Source organism: Lycorma delicatula, chromosome 6 (assembly GCF_047948215.1).
Source record: "Lycorma delicatula isolate Av1 chromosome 6, ASM4794821v1, whole genome shotgun sequence".
NCBI classification, from domain to species: domain Eukaryota; kingdom Metazoa; phylum Arthropoda; class Insecta; order Hemiptera; family Fulgoridae; genus Lycorma; species Lycorma delicatula.
The window spans coordinates 164,306,499-164,326,681 of NC_134460.1; the positions used below are offsets into that span (position 1 = coordinate 164,306,499).

The 20,183-nt window shown below is 30.0% G+C and overlaps 1 protein-coding gene across 1 annotated transcript in view; it reads left to right on the forward strand.

Moving 5' to 3' along the window:
• Positions 1-387: 387 nt before the first annotated feature.
• The window catches only part of LOC142326465 (purine nucleoside phosphorylase), a 29,877-nt gene continuing 10,081 nt past the window's right edge, over positions 388-20,183 (forward strand). Inside the window, exons 1-4 of the mRNA XM_075369027.1 lie at positions 388-681; positions 12,306-12,400; positions 14,098-14,276; positions 19,665-19,840. Of these exons, the coding sequence (XP_075225142.1) occupies positions 503-681; positions 12,306-12,400; positions 14,098-14,276; positions 19,665-19,840 (629 nt within the window). The 5' untranslated portion in view covers positions 388-502. The remainder of the gene's footprint in view (positions 682-12,305; positions 12,401-14,097; positions 14,277-19,664; positions 19,841-20,183) is intronic.

The following is a 20,183-nucleotide window of genomic DNA, read 5'->3' on the forward strand; positions in this document are numbered from 1 at the left end:
ATACAAAAAAGAATGTTTTTACAAAACATTTATTTATACATTTATTTTTATTAACAATTATTCCTGAATTATTTATGAAATAATAATAAATAATTATTTATTCATTTTGAATTATTTATGATTAATAAAATATTTGTTTGTATGTTGTTTATTTTATAATTTATTTTTTAGATATTAGAAGAATGACGTTTTTTAATGACGACGCTTGTATGTTTCTATGGGATTATTAATAATGACGTGATTTATGTTTTAGTTGTAATTGTGATGATGTAATGAAGATTATTTTTGTGTTTTTTTATGATTTAATTGTTGTAATTGGATTGTTATCTAGAAAGCTGATAATTGCTTCATTTACTTCGTAAATATATATGACTCCCTGAATGTGTATATAATAAGCTGCGTTTCTTTCGAGCATCATTTTATATTGAACGTTCTTTAGAAATACATACACACAGACACATTTAGTTCGATTTGATAAATACAAGGTTGTACTGAATAAAAGATGTCTACTACTAAACTTTACAATAAAAATTTATTAAATGGAGAAAAAAGCAATGAAAATAATTATAATTCAGTTAGTAATGGTGTAAAATCATATGGACCATATCATACACCTTTACATTTAAAAAACGGTACAACTATCTCTGCTGATCTTGCTTCTGTTGCTAATCATGAAAATTTGTAAGTATAATTTATTTACATAAGTGTTATACAATTCTTTTGTAAATATTGTTTTTATTTATACTGTCAGATAAGAATGTCTTATTTTTACTGAACAATTTGTAATTATTTATCACCTAATTTTAAGTTGTTTATATATTTGTTGCATTTTTAGTTTTGTAAAATGTACATGTTAATGCTTTTTGGAATTATCATTACAGATTATTACCATTAATCCATGAAATTTCTTATTTATTTAAATCATGTTTTTAATTCTTTTTTATACAATACAAACTTACCTAAAGTCCACAGTGGTTTTTATGAATTTTCTACAAATAACAGTTTTGAAGAAAAAAATAAATGAAATTTGTTGCTAACCCAAAATTTTTACAAAAGTAATCATTTTGAAATAGAAAATTCATCAAAGCATCATCTTCTTTCTCAAACACTTTTTCTAATATAATTGTATTTCAAATGAATATGCCTGCACGAATGATGGAAATTTAGATTTTTATAATTATTCTTAAATAAACTAATTAAACTGTTTACACTATTTTATAATTAATTACTTTCACATAAATGTGTACTTCCATGTTTTGAAATCTTTTGAAACCTGCATTCATTTGCATGATACATGGACATATGTCCATGAAAATGGGTTTCTATCTTTCGTGTGATTTGTATTGGGATGGAAGTCACAAGAATAACACAAAAGATGGAAATCCAATAATGAATCGTCTATTAAAATAGAATCAGTAAGGACTTCCATCCCGCTCCATGGACATCTACCTTTTGGAAATAATATTTCAAAATAATGTAAAGAAGTTCAAAAGTTAATGTTAACAACCATTTTTCATAAATTATTTTTAACTGTTTCGATCAATACCCTAAAAATGGATATCTATTCAATATGAAAGCTTGCTATGTGAACATCCAACCACCTTTTTTCAAAAAATAAATAAACTAGTGCTTGGACTAATATATTTTGGTACCAGAAAATACAGAAAATAAAATTGAATTCAGTGATTTATTGTGTTCATATGAACAAAAAAAAACTATATTGTGCAAGTGTATGAGTATAAAGATATATTATGCAACATACATACATAATTACTGCACACCTATCTGTTTATTTATTTAAGTATTATAAATAAATTAAGAAGGGAAAATATACTTATTAACTTATATATTCAACTGGATAAAAAAAAATTTGTATGGCATTGTCAAAATTAGTTTTTTTTCATTTAATTTAATCAATGTACTGTATGTTTTATAGTAATGAATAAGTTTTACATTTGCTAAGCCCAACATATCATATTTAGTTAATGTTATTTTAGATTATTTCTACCCTTTAATGTCATAGGATCTAACATGTTTATGAAATTATATTTTATTCCCAATTTGGTTTACATTATAATAATAAGACAGCTTCAGATGGATTGTGTAAAATACTTTTTTTTTTATTAAAAAATTTTCAATGATTAATCCAAATAATGTTGAAAAATGAATGAACGGTTGTGATTTTGTTAACAGTATCCCAAAACAACTTTATATAGTGTTCAATTCAAATTAGATACGAAGATTTTATTACTAAACGTGTTACAGACCGGTCTAGTTTATTGTACGACAGCTGACAATTAGAATTACAAATGTAAAAATAAAATCCTTGTAAATTTTATTCCTAATTATGAAAACCCAATATTTTTTAGTAGTAACATCAAAAAGTGAATAATTCATTTTCTGAAAACTATGTGTTTACTGCACCGTACTCTACCATAAGGAATCTGATTCTAGATAACTTAAGTGAAAATAAATAAATTATAAGTTTTAGTTTAAACTCTATTAAATAATACAATTAAGACACTATTGATGTTAAAATGTTTTAGTATTACAGTTATAAGTAATAAAGCAGCAACAAATTGCATAACTTTCCCAGCTTTTTGAAGTAATTTCCCAATTCAATCAAAAAATTATTTTTAAATTGAAAACTTATAGGTATCAGTGCCTCATATTTATAGATCTCATTATAAAATTTTAAGTTTACATTTTAACAAAGTTCTTAAACATTAGCAATAACTTAAGTTTTTCACCTTCTCTACTTTTCTAAAAATTAGTCATAAATTAAAATTTTAGCACTCGTAAATCATTTTTTTTTTATAATTAAATTACTGTAGAATTTGTGAAAATTAATTCTATTTGAAATTCATGAATATGAAATATTTTAGAGAATATATATATATATATATATATATTTGTGGTCATTTTTGATTTGACTCTAATGCTTCCCTTAATTACATTCTATAATAGTCTGGAAAGTAAAACTGAGACTAAACGTTCTTTCTCATTAAACTTGACTTTTATAATCTCAATGATGATGTACCATTATATTGTCTGTCCAGATTACCCATTTTTAACTGTATTTAAAAAAATAATAATTTACAATACCATATTTGTTTTTATTTTAAAATTATGCTGCCTCACAACCAGTTCTGCAGCTCTCTTTCAATTTGCTATCATCCAGATGGCATTTTTTAATTTTAAACATCTTTTATTGTTTTAGTACGTACTGGGTATAAATTAATTAGGGATACTAATCTGTATCTGTTAATGTGCTGATGTAAAAATGAATAAATTTTAATTTTTAAATAAATTTCTATTAGTAAATACTTTAGAAATATATATATATATATATATATATATATATACACACACCCATATCAACCCAAATACAGAATTAATGTAATATAAGAGTTAAATGTATGTAAATTAATTAACAGAATTAAGGATTAATGTAATGTAGTACAAATTAATTCTGTACTTGGGTTGATCGGATTAATATAATTTGTGTAATGCAGAGGAATATGATTCCCAAAAGGATCGATTTTTAGAAAAATAATTATAAATTGTTACATATGAATGAAGTAATTGTTTAATAAAGTACTGATAAGAATGTTTGTTCTTTTCAATAAATCTTATAAATCTTGTTTTTATCACTTTATTAGTAGAAATTTTTTTGTTAGCTTTGTTTAAGTTAATGAATTCATTAATTTTATCTTATATTTAACTGCATTTATTATTTTGTTTATTATGTTTTCGTTATTTTGTTTTAATGTGGTATTTCTACCATTCATTGTCATGGTAGGAATTTTTTGTGCGGTGAGAGTTAAATGTAGGCAGAGAGATAAAAAAAATATTTTAATACTAGCAATAATAGAAGTTGTTTATGTAAGTTTGTAGAACAATATTTTAATGTAAACTATTTCATATGATTCCAAAGTTCATGGGAAAAATTATCTTATTCTTTTAAAGCTGATAATAAAAAACATTTTGAAGAAATTTGAATTTGCTTTTACTTGAAAACTTTTTCATTACAAAAAGTAAAAATCATCCCTCTTAATAATAAAAATATTTAGTATAGATTTAGGATGATTTATATTCAAAACAATCTCCAGTAACATATTTTTTTTTTTTTTTTGTCTTCAGTCATTTGACTGGTTTGATGCAGCTCTCCAAGATTCCCTATCTAGTGCTAGTCATTTCATTTCAGTATACCCTCTACATCCTACATCCCTAACAATTTGTTTTACATATTCCAAACGTGGCCTGCCTATACAATTTTTCCCTTCTACCTGTCCTTCCAATATTAAAGCGACTATTCCAGGATGTCTTAGTATGTGGCCTATAAGTCTGTCTCTTCTTTTAACTATATTTTTCCAAATGCTTCTTTCTTCATCTATTTGCTGCAATACCTCTTCATTTGTCACTTTATCCACCCATCTGATTTTTAACATTCTCCTATAGCACCGCATTTCAAAAGCTTCTAATCTTTTTTTCTCAGATACTCCGATCGTCCAAGTTTCACTTCCATATAAAGTGACACTCCAAACATACACTTTCAAAAATCTTTTCCTGACATTTAAATTAATTTTTAATGTAAACAAATTATATTTCTTACTGAAGGCTCGTTTAGCTTGTGCTATTCGGCATTTTATATCGCTCCTGCTTCATTCATCTTTAGTAATTCTACTTTCCAAATAACAAAATTCTTCTACCTCCATAATCTTTTCTCCTCCTATTTTCACATTCAGCGGTCCATCTTTGTTATTTCTACTACATTTCATTACTTTTGTTTTGTTCTTGTTTATTTTCATGCGATAGTTCTTGCGTAGGACTTCATCTATGCCGTTCATTGTTTCTTCTAAATCCTTTTTACTCTCGGCTAGAATTACTATATCATCAGCAAATCGTAGCATCTTTATCTTTTCACCTTGTACTGTTACTCCGAATCTAAATTGTTCTTTAACATCATTAACTGCTAGTTCCATGTAAAGATTAAAAAGTAATGGAGATAGGGAACATCCTTGTCGGACTCCCTTTCCTATTACGGCTTCTTTCTTATGTTCTTCAATTGTTACTGTTGCTGTGTAACATATATATACGCTATTTATAATTGATGATGAATCTATGGACTTAAAAAGCTATTGTGGTTTGCTCAAAGGTGATTTTTGTTGATAATTTTATATTTATATGCAAATGTAAGCTTTACATTATAAGCATTTCTTAATATTAAGCTTGCTATTTTGGTGTATTCATGGGTAATTTTTTTATAATAATTGTAAATGAAATGCTTAATATATTGTTATAAAAATATTCCTTTTTTATCATTTTATATAAATACAAGGTCATTGAAAAAGGTTGCAGCATTTAAAAAATTTGTATCACAGAAACTAGTAAAGATAATCAAACGAGTATTTTTTTTTTTTAAATCACCTACTCAAAAACTTTTTTATGTAACTTAGAATGTTTCTATATGACTCCGTTGGTTGCTCTGCAAACATCCAGTCGATAATCGACTTCTGCGAGGTCCACTGGACAACACAGGCGTAACTGTTGGAACAGGAATGATGATCCATTATCTTAAATGTTGTACATCCCTGACTTTTTCACTGTAGAGAATGTTTTTAACGTATCTCCATAGAAAAATGTCTGTAGGTGTCAAATGTGGACTTCTTGGAGGCCAAAGCACAGGACGGCCCTACCAATCCACCGATTAGGGAGTGTAGGGGTGCACTATCTTGTTGAAACATAGCAGCAATGTTACTTTCTTATTCAATTTGGTCAACTTATGGGAAAACGTACAATTGTAACGTGGTTAAATAAAAATCCCCTTCATGAAAAAAGAATGGGCTAATCATACAATCGGATATCAAACTGCACCACACATTTATTTTTGGGGAATCTGACGTACCCAATGATTTCATTGGGTTGCTGAGATCCTCGTATCGTACAATTATGCCAAAAAAAATTTAAGACAATGGGTCACTGCTGCTATTGCCACAGTTAGTGCCTGTAATGATCCAGCAGACCTGGGTGGAAGTCGATTACCGACTGGATGTTAGAACGACTGATGAAGCTCATACTGAAACATTCTAAGGTATGTAAAAAAAACTTTTTGAGTTGGTGAATTTAAAAAAAAATATTAATTATTTCTAGTAGTCAGTGAGATTATTTTTTAATTTGCTGCAACCTTTTTCAATGACTATAAATAACACATTTTTTGTTGCTTAAATGAGTTATTAAATAAATAATAAAAAAAACATGAAGTATTTATTTGGTAATTTAATTTTTTATACAATTGTAATCCTTCAGATTACAATTCTTGTTAAGTTTTTTATTATACAAATGAAAATATTTATACATAGTTAGCTGAGAATAATACAGTCTTAAAAAATGTTGGCTATAAATTAGATTATTGTATGACATCTTGTCTTATCCAATCTCAAAACAATTTTCCTCTGTTAATTAAGTTCTAACAATTAAAATAATTTGGTTACATTGAACCATAGATATAAACTCAAATTCGTACAAATACATTTAAATTATTGCATAAAATTGAATTATTTTATTGTGAAATTCACAGAATAAGATTTTTTGGGCCTATCTTGTGGATAATTAATATTAACCACTGCACTTTTTTTGCTCCGTCTATGTGTGTGTGTGTGTTTTTTTCTCAATGGTTTTGTTATCTTGGTTGATAATTATATTTTATGAGTGGATTTTAAATTTTATTGTATCATTTTATTTATGTTATGCAATACTGATAATGTAATGTTAGTGAGTAACAATTAACTTAAAAAATTTTTTTTATTAGTTTTGTTTTTAATAATCTGATTGAAGGTGATATCTTTAATTAATTTTGCATCATGAAATTATTTTAATTTCCAGAAAATATTTAAGCAAAAGAATGTAATCATTAAATTAATTTATATACATTTTAACATGCTTAATCATTAAAAATACGTATTACAGCTTTAAAAATAATATTAATTTAATATTTTATTTAAACTTAAGGACTCTTCAAGTGTTTTTACTGGTTTTGGAACTTTTCTATTTACTTCTTTTTTCTGCCTCGGTCTCTTAACATCAACATATTTGTTGCATTGTACATCTTCAATTACACTGCTTTATATATTTTATATTTTGTCTTCATTTACTGTTTTTACTTTGAACTCTTCTTCCTGTTATTAAATTAATTAATCCTAAATATGTGGCCTACTAATCTAGTTCTCTATTGTAAGAATTAAAGGCCAAAGGTCTTTTTTCCTTTAGTTTTCTTTAAAATCTTGTGTTTTGAACATTGTCAACCCGCTTGATTTTCTTCTAAAACAAAAAATTTTAAAAGCCTTTATTTTTAGTCTTTCTGACTTTCTTATTGCCCGTATTCCAATTCCATAAAATGTCCATTCCATACCAATAATTTCTTTTCTATTCCTATTGTTTGATGACATTAAATATTTTCTGCATTCAGACTGACCATCTTTCCACAGTGTACTTTTGATGTTTTTCTTATTTGTCCATCTTTATAATTTTACTTGTTAAATAAAAAAAAAAATGTATATTTTCCAATCAGAGTATTTACACCATTATTTTTTATATTTATGTTTCATTTTGTTTGTTACTGTATTTATTTTCAAATTAACTCTCTTACTAAAGAATATGATTTTATTTCACTAACTTATTTTTTTATGTAAAAACAGTATCATTTGTGAGTTATACTGTCTTGATTCTTCCTCTTTGAATTGCCACTCTGTTCAAAAACAATTCTTTAAGATTTAACAATTCTTAAATGCCTCTTCCATTTACTAACTGGAAAGAAAGAGGTATAGTCTATAACTTGTCTTATTCCTTTTCACAGTGGAAGGCTCTTCTTTTTTCATTTTCTTCAATCACAGCCACCTGATTTTTGTAAGAGTTATAAATAACACCTACTTTTCTATATTTCAAATATTATTTAATTCTCTTCAATGTTTATAATAAATAATCCTGCTTATAATTAATAGATTTGAGAGTTTTGGTTAATTGTGATGTACCTCCGTTAAAAAGTACAGGATAGGCAACTTAAAAAGAGGCCCTATCACTTATCAGTCTATAAATAATAGTTTATTGGCAAACACTTAGATAATAATTTACAGAAGCAGTTGAAAATTATGTCCATCCACTTCTGTGCATTTGTCAACACATTTGAATATGTTCCTAGCTAATCTGGTTAGCTGTACCTGTCTATTTCCTGGATGGCATTGGTATGTTTGTCTTCAGTTCCTGCAGAGTGTGTGTAGATTGGTCCTGTGAACAATTTCTTTTAAGTAACCCCACAGAAAGAAGTCTGGACCGGTCAGAACAGGGGATCTTGGTGACCAAAATCCTATAGAAATGTTTCTTCGACAAGAAAAATCCTACAGCATTTCTACAATTGAGCGAGCTATACGGCAAGTGGTGCTCTCCTGTTACAACCAGCGGTCATGTTCATTCTCTTTCAGTAAGGCCATAGCCTTACAAGTTCATCAAGTTCTCTTACAGTTCATAAACTGTTGGATAATTTCTTAGTAGATGGCAGCATCCATAATTTTTTCAAAAAACAAGTTTGTCATCTTGAAACCACACACCATATGACTATTTTTTGTGGGTATAGGGGAAATTCAAAGAAAATGTTTGGATTGTCCGTGCCCCATGTCCAGTAGTTCTGACTATTAACATATCCACCAAGTTGAAACCATGCTTCATCTTGAAAAACACTTTATCTAATATGCCAATGTTACTTCTAATGAGGTTCTTGAACCAATCACAGTCATTATAATAATCAGCATTCTCTTGGAAAACTTGCATTCAATGCAAATAACATTTTCCTGATTGCAGTTTGGGTTAAACCTACTGAAATGTTCTTTTCCCAGCTTAGTCTCTGCAAAGATTTATGAGATCTTATAACTGCCATTTTAATGTCCTGTACAACCTGCATTGTTAAAATGACATATGTCAGTCACGTTTCTGGTCTAAAACCTAACCTGTTTCACAAACATTTTTAACTTAAGAATAAGACTGTTCATGGTACTTCCTTTCAAATTTCTCCCTGAACTTTAACCAACACACAACAAAAGAGTTCGTCTCTAAGTAAGTCTCCATTAAGAATACACGTTCTTCAACAGTTAACTGCTTGATTCAGAGTTGGAATACTCAAATGTGCAGGCAATAAACAGACCTCCCTGCTCCAGCTCCAGTCGTACCAACATCTTCTACATTATTTTACCCACCTCACACCAATATATGCACTTTAACAAAAATATACATCTAATATAAACTACTTAGTGATGGTGCCTCTTTTTAGAAGAACACTCTGTATAACAAAATCGATAGTCTACTTTATAAAAATGATTGATTTCTATTTAAATGATTCAGTAATTTAACAATGTTTTTCTTTTCATCAGAGCATTAAATCTAATGCTTCAATTATGTTAGTAATAGCATAATTTTTAAATAGATAACAATCTAAAATTTGTGCTGTTATATCAAATGTAGCATTAGATCATAGAAATATGGAAAAACACTTCTGCCTGAATTTTTTAAGATTTATAAATTTTTTTTAATAATAAAAATTCCCATTTGAAATTAATCAAATTTATGTTAGTTTTAATGAAACTGTAACATGCCGGATTAGACTAGTGATTAAATTCATCATTGCAAAATTAGCTTATTTTTGAAGTCGAGAGTTCTAAGGTTCAATTCCTTGTAAAGGCAGTGGCTTTTATTTGGATTTGAACACTAGACTGTCTTCTTTGGTGGATGGGCTTTCAATTAACTACACATCTCAGGAGTGATCGACCTGAGTCTATTCCAGATTATATGTTTACAAATACATTTACACTTTCATCGCATCTAAATCAGGCCTGGCAAGCCAGTAGCAGTAGTTGCATTTGCCTACATCCTAACCTACATAGACACCCACCCACCATGTGACGTTACTGATTGCCACACCACCCCCTCCATTTCAAGCCCTGAGGGGCTATGTCGGAGGTCGTCTTTCGACTCTCTAACTGATTAATCTCACAGTCATCAGCCAGGCCATGGTCGGGATGCCACCAATGTAAATGCCTTGGCAGACATTTGCATCAGTAAAATACATATCAAATTTCGCCTTCACATGGACATCTTCACATCCAACCTAACATGATTCCCTCAAACCAACTGACCGAAACTGCGGAAGCGTGAACCTCGTGCCTAGTAAAGATTTGACAACACCGTTTGTAACTGTGAATGCCTCAGAAAATGAACGAGTTTAAAGTTAAATCAGTGCTACACTCATACCAATCAAAATTATGTTTTGTGCAATATAGAAATACAGACCTACACAAATAATTCGACCAATTGAGGTTACCTAACAAGGGGAATGCAACCTCATTCCAGTTCGCAGAAGCCAGAGACAAACTCTGCATCCCCATCCAGTCCCATCATGGTGTCTGGCATGGCATTACCAAGTCACGATCAGAACCGCCACTGGCGGAGGGAAGCCACGCCCCTGGTTGCACAGGCTACCATACCCCAGCAGCATGGCCACCCTCACCAGCAGGAGCCCCAAATCGAATCACAAACAATACCAATATGCATGGCACGATGCCAATCCGCCTACCTCCAACTAATCCAATGCCTAAGCTGAAACCCTAGCCCCCTGGGATCCTACCACGATCGAGTACCTTGATAAAATTCCCTTACAGACCTACACACCACAAGGGTGCAAAGAAAACCAGCCACTGTGGACCATTCCTCGCAGATCATCCAGTTAATATGGAGATCCAGAAAGGAATGCATTCTCTCAAGTTCCTTAACAGCTCGTGAACAATCGACCTCATACCAGGGATAGACGTAGAGGACATGGTCCACTGTATCATCAGCCCTGCATTGACTTGAATCCATCAAATGAGACCTAGCCAAACTCGACTGAAACTGTGTGATGTACCGATTGGGGGAGGCCCATCTATTCGGACCTGAATTAGACACTATAGGAAATATACCATGCATGTAGCACTACCTTTGGGTGATTTGTCCCTGCTGATCTGCCAAGATGCTAGGCCCCGGTCTTCAATCTCCTGCTTTTGTTCTTATGTCAATAGGTTATTTACCTTGGAAATGTAACATTCCTGATGCTCATTAGCCAAGATATGTATTGGTTTGACTCCGGCTATAACACAGATCACCTTGCCTCCTGCAAGACTGTTCTATAACCGTATAACAGCCAGCAAGAGGAGTTGCTGGGCCCGCAGCAAAATGTCTGCGCAATACCTAAAAGCCATGCAGTGAGCCCAGATAGGTGCAGCATACAGCTTCATTGACAATGTGCATTTGCCTACACACACATATACACACGTGCGCACACAGATACACACATTCAGTCCCAGAAGTAGTTGGAAGACTGGTTGGAGAAAATAAAAATGAATTTTGTGTTTGTTTTTCTTATTTATACTTGTATGTGTGTTTATAAATCAATTCTTTCTTTTTTCATTGTACTATTTCTTTCCTCTTCTTTTGTTATCTTTATTTAAGAATTTAAACATGAGTAAATAAGTTTTTTTAACGTTTTATTTGTGTATATAAAGGGGCTCTATTTGTAGAAGTACTTTAAAATAATTAGCCTTATCTCCACTAATTAGAGGGCTCTATTGAGATAACAAATATAATACATTCATATTTAAAAGTATTTATTCAACAGTGTGTATATAAATAAAATATACACTATATTTTTTTTCCTCATTCATTGATTTAATTTTATCTTTTTTTAATTGTGTATTTATTTAATTTTTCATTTTGTTTATAGTATTCTGATGTAATACACCAAAATATCACAGTTATTAAGTCTTATAGTACCAGTTTAGAATGCACCTGACTCCTTTTCTTTCCCTTCAGTACTCAGCATACTTACTACACACCTGAATTTGATTTCTTCCACCTACATCATTGGTTTCCTACCTGTGCTCAGCAGAGTTATGAGGGCTCCACATACTCTTCTCAGGGGCTCTTCAGCCGTTCCAGAAAAATAAAATAAATAAAAATTGAATGAAATTAAAGAATAATAAAAGTAGAAATTATATTCTGATTGGAAATTTGCCAAGTTGAATTTCATACTTTCTCTGACAGACAACATTTTTCATTCTCCTACCACTAGAACCAAAATTATTTAGCACAAGACATGAGAAATTTTGATAAATTTCAAAGTTTTTAAAATATAATTTCTTTGGAAGGTCGTAACAATTGTTTAGATATCTCTTTACATCTCCTTTGCATTTGTAAATGAAACATTCACTTATTTATCTTTTTTGCAGTTACACTTATGAATTATTACAAGGTATTGCAGACTGGTTATTGAAACGCGTCATTATAAGACCTACAATCGGTATTATATGTGGATCAGGAATGGGTAAGTTTTATTATTATATTTAATTAAATGATTTTTTAAAGAAATTGTTTGGTTATGGTCTAAAGCAACATTCATGTGCTCTATATTCATTATTATAACAAGAGATTTAATAGTGCTGATTGATAATCAAGACTGTTCTTTTATTCCTTAAAAATGTCAGATTAGTGTGTATACTATTATAAGTTACTATTTGGATTAACCAAATTCCTTTTAAGTTCTTTCTATTAACAAGGAGGGATCCTTAGTAAAAAACTTTAACAATTAGTATTTATCAAATAGTACTTTCATTGTAAAAATTTTAAATTAATTAAAGTTTTTTGGTTGATGTAACTTTTTTTTTATCAAGCTTCCCTGATCAATAAGCGGATGTTTATATTGTAGCGGATAACCAGATTTCATCGTGATATTATATTCATCTCCTAATTCAGTTAAAACTGATCCTGCCATTCTTGTTTACTGTGCAAACATAATGAGAGAAATATCAAATCATATATTAAATTTATCTTAATTGAGTATTATATTATTATTGAATGGTTTTCTGTATTTGTTAATTTCAGTTTTTTTTATTAATTACAATTTCAAATTTTATATTAAAAAATATAATTCTACTGAATCCAAACTCTGATAATATCTTTTAAGTGTTTATTGAACACATTTATTTATTGATTAACAATGTCATTTTTTAGATATATGCAATAATCTATTGTTTAGTTTAACTATTCGTATCTGTAGTAAAATATGTTTGGTAAATACAACTTATAACTTTTGAAATTGCTTCTTTATTTTTACTTGTAATGGGTTTTTATTACTACCATTAGCTTTCTTCTCATAGTCTATATTTTAGACAATCATGAATATTTTTTAATCTAACATACATGGCTTCATTTATTTCTTCCCACCGATTACACCTACAATGATCTCTAGTGTATCCTTCAACCTGGACCCATATTCAGATTCAATGTGGCCACCTTCATTCCCTAGGAGGTTCAAATGTGTAAATCAAACCGACTACTGCTGCTCATTGTATTTAGTATACTATATCTGTAACAGCTCCCATGCCTTGCCATATCATGTGATGATGGATTAGAATGCACATTAAATGTGCATTCAAGACTGTAATGTGCAAGACTGGATTAGAATGTGCATTTGATTGCTCTAAATTTAATTGCCCTAATATCTATTTCTTTATGATGGACTTATGTCACCTATTAATTCTCTAGTTACATCCATCGGTAGATTTTCAGTATACTTATCTCCAGCACATAAGTACTTGCTCTTTTTCATATTTATTTTCAGACGTGCTAGAGAGTACACTTTTTCTCATTTCCTTACAAAAGAACTGAGATTGTTAGCCAAAATCTTTCGCAAAGAATAAAGTAAAACATTGATCAACATTAGTTATCATTTCTGTATTTCCGCACTGCTTACACTACATCTTAAAACATCATTAAAATAAATTTTAACAGTGTAGGTGACAATCTGCACCCTCATCTCAGGCCTTTAGTCACAAAGAAATTTCTTGGGTAGAATATTTTTTACTTTTATTCTCGTAGTTTCTGTCAATTTCAATTAATTTATTTTATAAAAATAGCACAGATAGGCAGAAATATATTTGAAGAATGTATTTATATATGTTAAATTAAAATTATTTTCTGAATATCATTGAATACTTCTAATGTTGGAACATTTTGTTTTAGGTCCTTTAGCTGATATGTTAACTGATAGTTTAACTTTTCCGTATGAAAAAATACCACATTTTCCTCAGTCGACAGTTCCAGGGCATGCTGGAAGACTTGTATTTGGCAAATTGCAAGGTATTCCTATTATGTGCATGCAAGGTAGATTTCATTATTATGAAGGCTATCCATTATGGAAGGTAAATAAATTAAAAATATATTAAGCTCTTATTGCTTTAGTTTTATATAAAATTCTTAGCATTGCAGAGTAGATAGATGTCTAAAATTTCTGTAATTTTTACCTCACTTTGGTTAGAATAAGTGTGATTTAGTTTTAATACATATTTATATAGTTCAGTGTTTCTCAACCTGTGGGGACCACCTCTCTAAGGGGTGTGATAACACTAAATGGGGGTGCAAGCATATAAAAAAGAAAATATTATTAAAAGGATTTATTAATTTATTCAAAGGAAAGCAAAACAAAATACCTTCTGACATAATTAATAATAAAATCGCATTTACACTGATATAATACCACTTATAAATAGGGTTGTATCAGTACTGCACAATACGTTTAATTATTACCTTATAAATACTAAATTAAAAACAAGTTTAATAATTATTAGCGGCTCCCTTGGGCCTGTCTTGCAGAACAAGACAGGTAAAAGGTTTTAAAGGAAGGTTTAATATTAGAAGTAGACACTCCGAGTTCTCTTTTTCTATTTTTAGATGAGATCTGTATTTGATCTTCAAACCAGCCACCACAGAAAATCCAGTTTCACAAAGGTAGGATGTTGAAAATGGTAGAAGAATACAAAATGCTCTTGTTTTTAATGCAGAAAATTCATCATCCACCCTTGCCCAAAATTCAAAGAGTGATTTATTACTAAATTGTCTTTTGATATTGCCACTTGCCTTGAAGTCTATAAAGATTTCTTCTTCGGCAGTTGAGAGCCCTTCGGGAATATTTTGAAGTGGATCCTTAACCTGCTTATAACTTGCTACCAAGTTGTTGTCAGCAAGAAAATACTTTTTAAAATTCTTTGCCAGCATTGCTAAATGATTTTCAATGGCTAAAAAATCAACTTTCACATGTTGTTCTTCAGCCTTGTAAGTTTTAACACGTTCATCCACATTTGCAAACATTTCTAGGTTTTTTGCTTTAAATTTTTGCTGAACAATTCCAGTTTTCTACAGAAAGCATTAACTTTATCACTTGTATCCAACATATGTCTATTTGCTCCTTGGAGTCAAAGATTCAAGGTATTTAATTTCTCGAGTATGTCAATCAAGTAGCTCAATTCCATCACAAATAAACCATTTCAAAACTTCTCAGCTTTTGATTGGTTTTCCTTTTTTAAAAAAATAGTGATTTCATCTCTTAATTTATAAATATGTTGCAAAAATTTCCCATGTGATAACCATCTTGCCCCACAATAAAATAGTAATGCTGAATATACTGCATCCATGTCTTTACAAAGTGCAGAAAAGATTTAATTTTTGGGGTCTCATTTTTATATAATTTACTACAGTTACAACTGTCATTAGCATAATATTCAGATGAGGGCTCATATCTGTGGAAGCCAGAGCTTCTCTGTGGTTCATGCAATGTGTTCAGATACAATGTGGACATTTTTGTTTCACAAGTGCTTGCATTCTTTGGAATCTTCCAGACATTGAACGAGCACCATTGGTGGTCATTTCAGCGCAGTTTTTCCACTCTATGTTTGCCTCGTTGTTTTTAAATAATAAAATCATTTAAGATAGCAAATAATGCGAGTGCTGTTGCTTTGAGTTCTGTTGGTTTGCAGAAAAGTAGTTCTACTGTTGATCACAAGCATCACAAAATCGAACATAAGCAATGAAATGAGCCTCTTTATTGCTACCTATTGTTTCATCAAGCTGAATTGAAAACTGTTTGTCATGCAACTTCCCGAAAAACTGATGCTGTACATGACCAATTTCATGTACATCACTTCAGCTATATCACCAATTCAACGGGCAACAATATCATTTGATACAGGTATCAACTGCAATTATTTGGCAAAATTATCTCCAAACATAGTTTCTACAATTTCAATTGCAGCTGGCAAAATAAGCTCTTCACCAATGGTGTGAGGATTTTTACATCTGGCTATTTTATATGAAACTTTGTAAAAGGCAAGTAAAGCTTTTTTCATTCACAGACAAAGGTTTTTTATAAAATGATGTTTGCTTTTCTTATGATTTTAATTTTAATTTGAAGAATTCTCAGGGTTTGTTAACATACTCACTATGAAGTGTTTCCAAATGTTATTTATTTAAGTTTATTAGGTTTCATGTCGTCTGCTATCAAAGTTTTTGAGCCAGTGACACATAATGGCCTTTCTTCTTCATTTACTTCAGTACTGGTAAACCCAAAATTTAAGTATTCTTGAGAATATTTTCTTGATTTTATTTTTGGAACCACGCTCATCTGTGCACTTGTTGATGCTTCACTATCGTCTAATGCTCACTTACACCCGCTTAAAAATTTATCAATGATTATGTATAAATCTACTGCCATGAATATTTAATACTGTGAATTGCATTTAACATGCAGCAAATTAGAACATACACATTAATGATAGTTTGATAGCGATAGAAGGATCGACTTGACTGAGACTAGCTGGAATCAACATTTATACATGTTTACACAAACAGTCATGCAGACATTCCACAATTTTTGAGACAAATTGGAACTTCTTGCGAAGCCATGAGAATGTCCATATGGTGGATGAAAGCAATAGAGAGGCATCGATTCTGGTTTTGTTAATACAGCAGTTCGGTGTTGCCAAATATCAATAAATTTACCTATTCTTGGTAATTTGTAATTTCAGGTAATTAAGGTCATAGTTTAGCTTTAGCGTCAGAATACATTATTATTGTATGCATTGTTATTGTATAAGAGGGGGGGGGGCAATGAAAATTTTGATTGAAAATTGGGTCACAAATACTGAAAGGTTGAGAAACGCTAATATAGTTCTACTGTACATTAGAATGCTAACAAAATACCAGATCTGTTTTTAATTAAGTTATTATTATACATAAAATATTTTTAGCTATATCATAAAGTTTTAAGTAATTACTGCAGAAAACTGACAAAGCTTGTTAATACAATAAAATTACTAAAAACTAACCTCATAAAACAAATTAGCTTTCATTTAGTAAAAATAATAAGTATGATAATACTGATATGATTTAAATAAATATCTTTACTGTTTTACCATTAATTTCTTCTTGTTCAACACATAGATAAAGTCTATTTATAATGATACAGCTAACTCAAATCAAACAATAGACTAAACTTTGTGGGCTTGAAAAAATACACAATTTCAAGATTTACAGAAAATATTACTACAGATCCTCCTGAAACAAAACTTCTTTTTCAGTTTCTTATTACACTTCCTTATCATCAGCCCTGAACTAAAGATGAATATAACAATGAGTAAAGTCAACAGACAACTATTTGGTTACCCAGTAGGTTATGTTGAATTTTAATCACATCCCATTTGAGAACGTGCAAGGCATATTAGGAAACAAGAGCATCATAGGAAGCAGCGATCTTTGCAGTTTGTTATTTCACTGATCTGTTGTCAACATGACGAATTGGGCAATGGAGCATCAAATCTTTACTGTACATATTTTTTAATATATGAAAATTGTAATCCAAGTGTGAAGAACATTTTGATCACATTTTTGCATTGGTAGTCATGATTCTATGCCATAAAGGAATACCATATTGAAGTAGATTAAGACGTTTGATTTATTGCAGTAATTAAAATCAGTTTGTTGGCACTAAGAACATGATACATACTTCAGAAACATTAGAATGAATTACACAGGCAATGACAGTGAGTCTAACATACTCTGCATGGCAACAGTCTCTTACATTGAGTATCTCCTTGGAGAACTATTTTCTGTAAATTGTATATTTAACAATAATTGCATCTATATAAAATTTAGGTTATGCCATAATTAAAATAAAATCTTATCTCATTCATTTATAGTTTTGTAACAGAATTCTAGATATTTTATATCATGATCAAACTGTTTTGAAAAATTTATCATGTCTGTTGAAATTCATTTTGATGTTTCAGGACTGTCTGAACAGGTATTTGTGAAACCATGTGTAGTACTAAGATTTTGGTGTAGAGTGTCTGCTTTTGGCATCATTGGGCCCTGCTAGTTTTTTAGGAAAATAATAAAAACTGACATTTTTCTTTAGTCAAAAGTTTATTTACTATCAAAAAATGAAATGTCCAGCAGCTAAAGCAATGCATTATTGGTAAGGCAAGGGAAATAAATATACTGGGTCGTTTCGTGAATGGTGTTTTTTTTTTTTAAACAGATGAATGAATGAATGAATGTGCTCATCCCTTAAGTGACCATTTAACTGATGTAATTTTTAAAAAGTGTAACCTGTATACTAAATTGCAAATAAAATCTTTCTATTGTGATACTAACTTCTTTTTTGTGCGACCTATTGGTCAATAAATAAGTTTGAAACCAATCACATTCTATATGTTACCCAGTGCATGCTTAAAAATAAGCTTCGTTATAAAAATATCGAACGACAAACATTCTCAAGACTTAAAAAAGTGTTATACTGCATTTCTGTAAATAGATTTATAAGTACTTTTTCATACCATTTTATAGAGCTGTCAGAAATGTAGGTCTGCTATTCCATTTGTATGCTAACACAATATACCTATAAAACACCATTTATATACACTAAGGCGCAATAACATTTCCAAGCTATGCAATACATCTTTTTCTTTTTTTTCCTGTCTAGCTTCCGGTAATTACCTTTCAGGTAATACTTTAGAAGATGAATGAGGATGATATGTATGAGTGTAAATGAAGTGAAGTCTTGTACAGTCTCAGCTTGACCGTTCCTGAGATGTGTGGTTAATTGAAGCCCATCCACCAAAGAACATCAGTATCCACGTTCTAGTATCCAATTCTGTGTAAAAATAACTGACTTTACTAGGACTTGAATGCTGGAACCTTTGACTTCCAAACCAGCTGGTTTGGGAAGACGCGTTCACCGCTAGACCAACCCGGTGGGTTTATGCAACACATCTAATAACAACATACCATACTCACATGTAAACACTAATTTAAAGTTTTTACTTGTAACAGATAAAAAAAAATCACTTAGTCTAACAGTATTTTTACCAGCAATAGTTCAAATTCACTTTTTTTTTTGATTCCAAAGTAAGATTCACAAGATTTTAAATACTCCCTACTCTTTCATAATCATATTTAACATAACTAAATTACTGCTTTCTTCTTCCATTACAGTTATTTACACGAAAGAGTTGTACTGTCGTAGAATGCTGAAAATCAGAGTAAAATTCTAATTGAAAATTGTAATATTAAAATTAGAAGAAAATTATTTACAACAGTACATCGATTTAAATTAAGTTTGTAGTTCAAGTATATATTTAAACAGTATATAATGATATTTTTATTTCAGGGAGTGACTGCTCTTAGTTATTTACATATTAATCTAACTAAAAAAGTTAAAAAAATATATTTAAAAAAATTTCTTTGTTTTGTTTTAGTGTTCGATGCCAGTTAGAGTTATGAATTTGGTTGGTGTGACGCATTTAATTGTTACAAATGCAGCCGGTGGTCTAAATCCAGATTTTAAAGCAGGTGATATTATGATTATGAAGGATCATGTTAATCTTATGGGATTCGCTGGAAATAACCCTCTCCAAGGTGTCAATGAGGAAAGGTAATTTATATTTGTATAATTACGTTTTTTACAAAACGTATTAATTTATAAAAAGAACAATTTTTTAGTATAACTCTTTTTTTGATTAACTTATATCTTTGTATGATTTGACTGGCACTTGAATATGTTATTTCCTTCTTTTTGTAACTGTTGCGGACTCATATTAAAAAATTAATTTTGCATTTTGAAGTCACCAATTTGTTGAATATTGTTTTTATTACTAACAATATAACTGTTTATATAGCGTTAGTAAAAAAAAACAAAACTGATACATTTCTTTCTGGTGTAATTTTAGTAGTATTGGTTAGACTAATTTATAAAAAATTGGACATGAAAATATAAA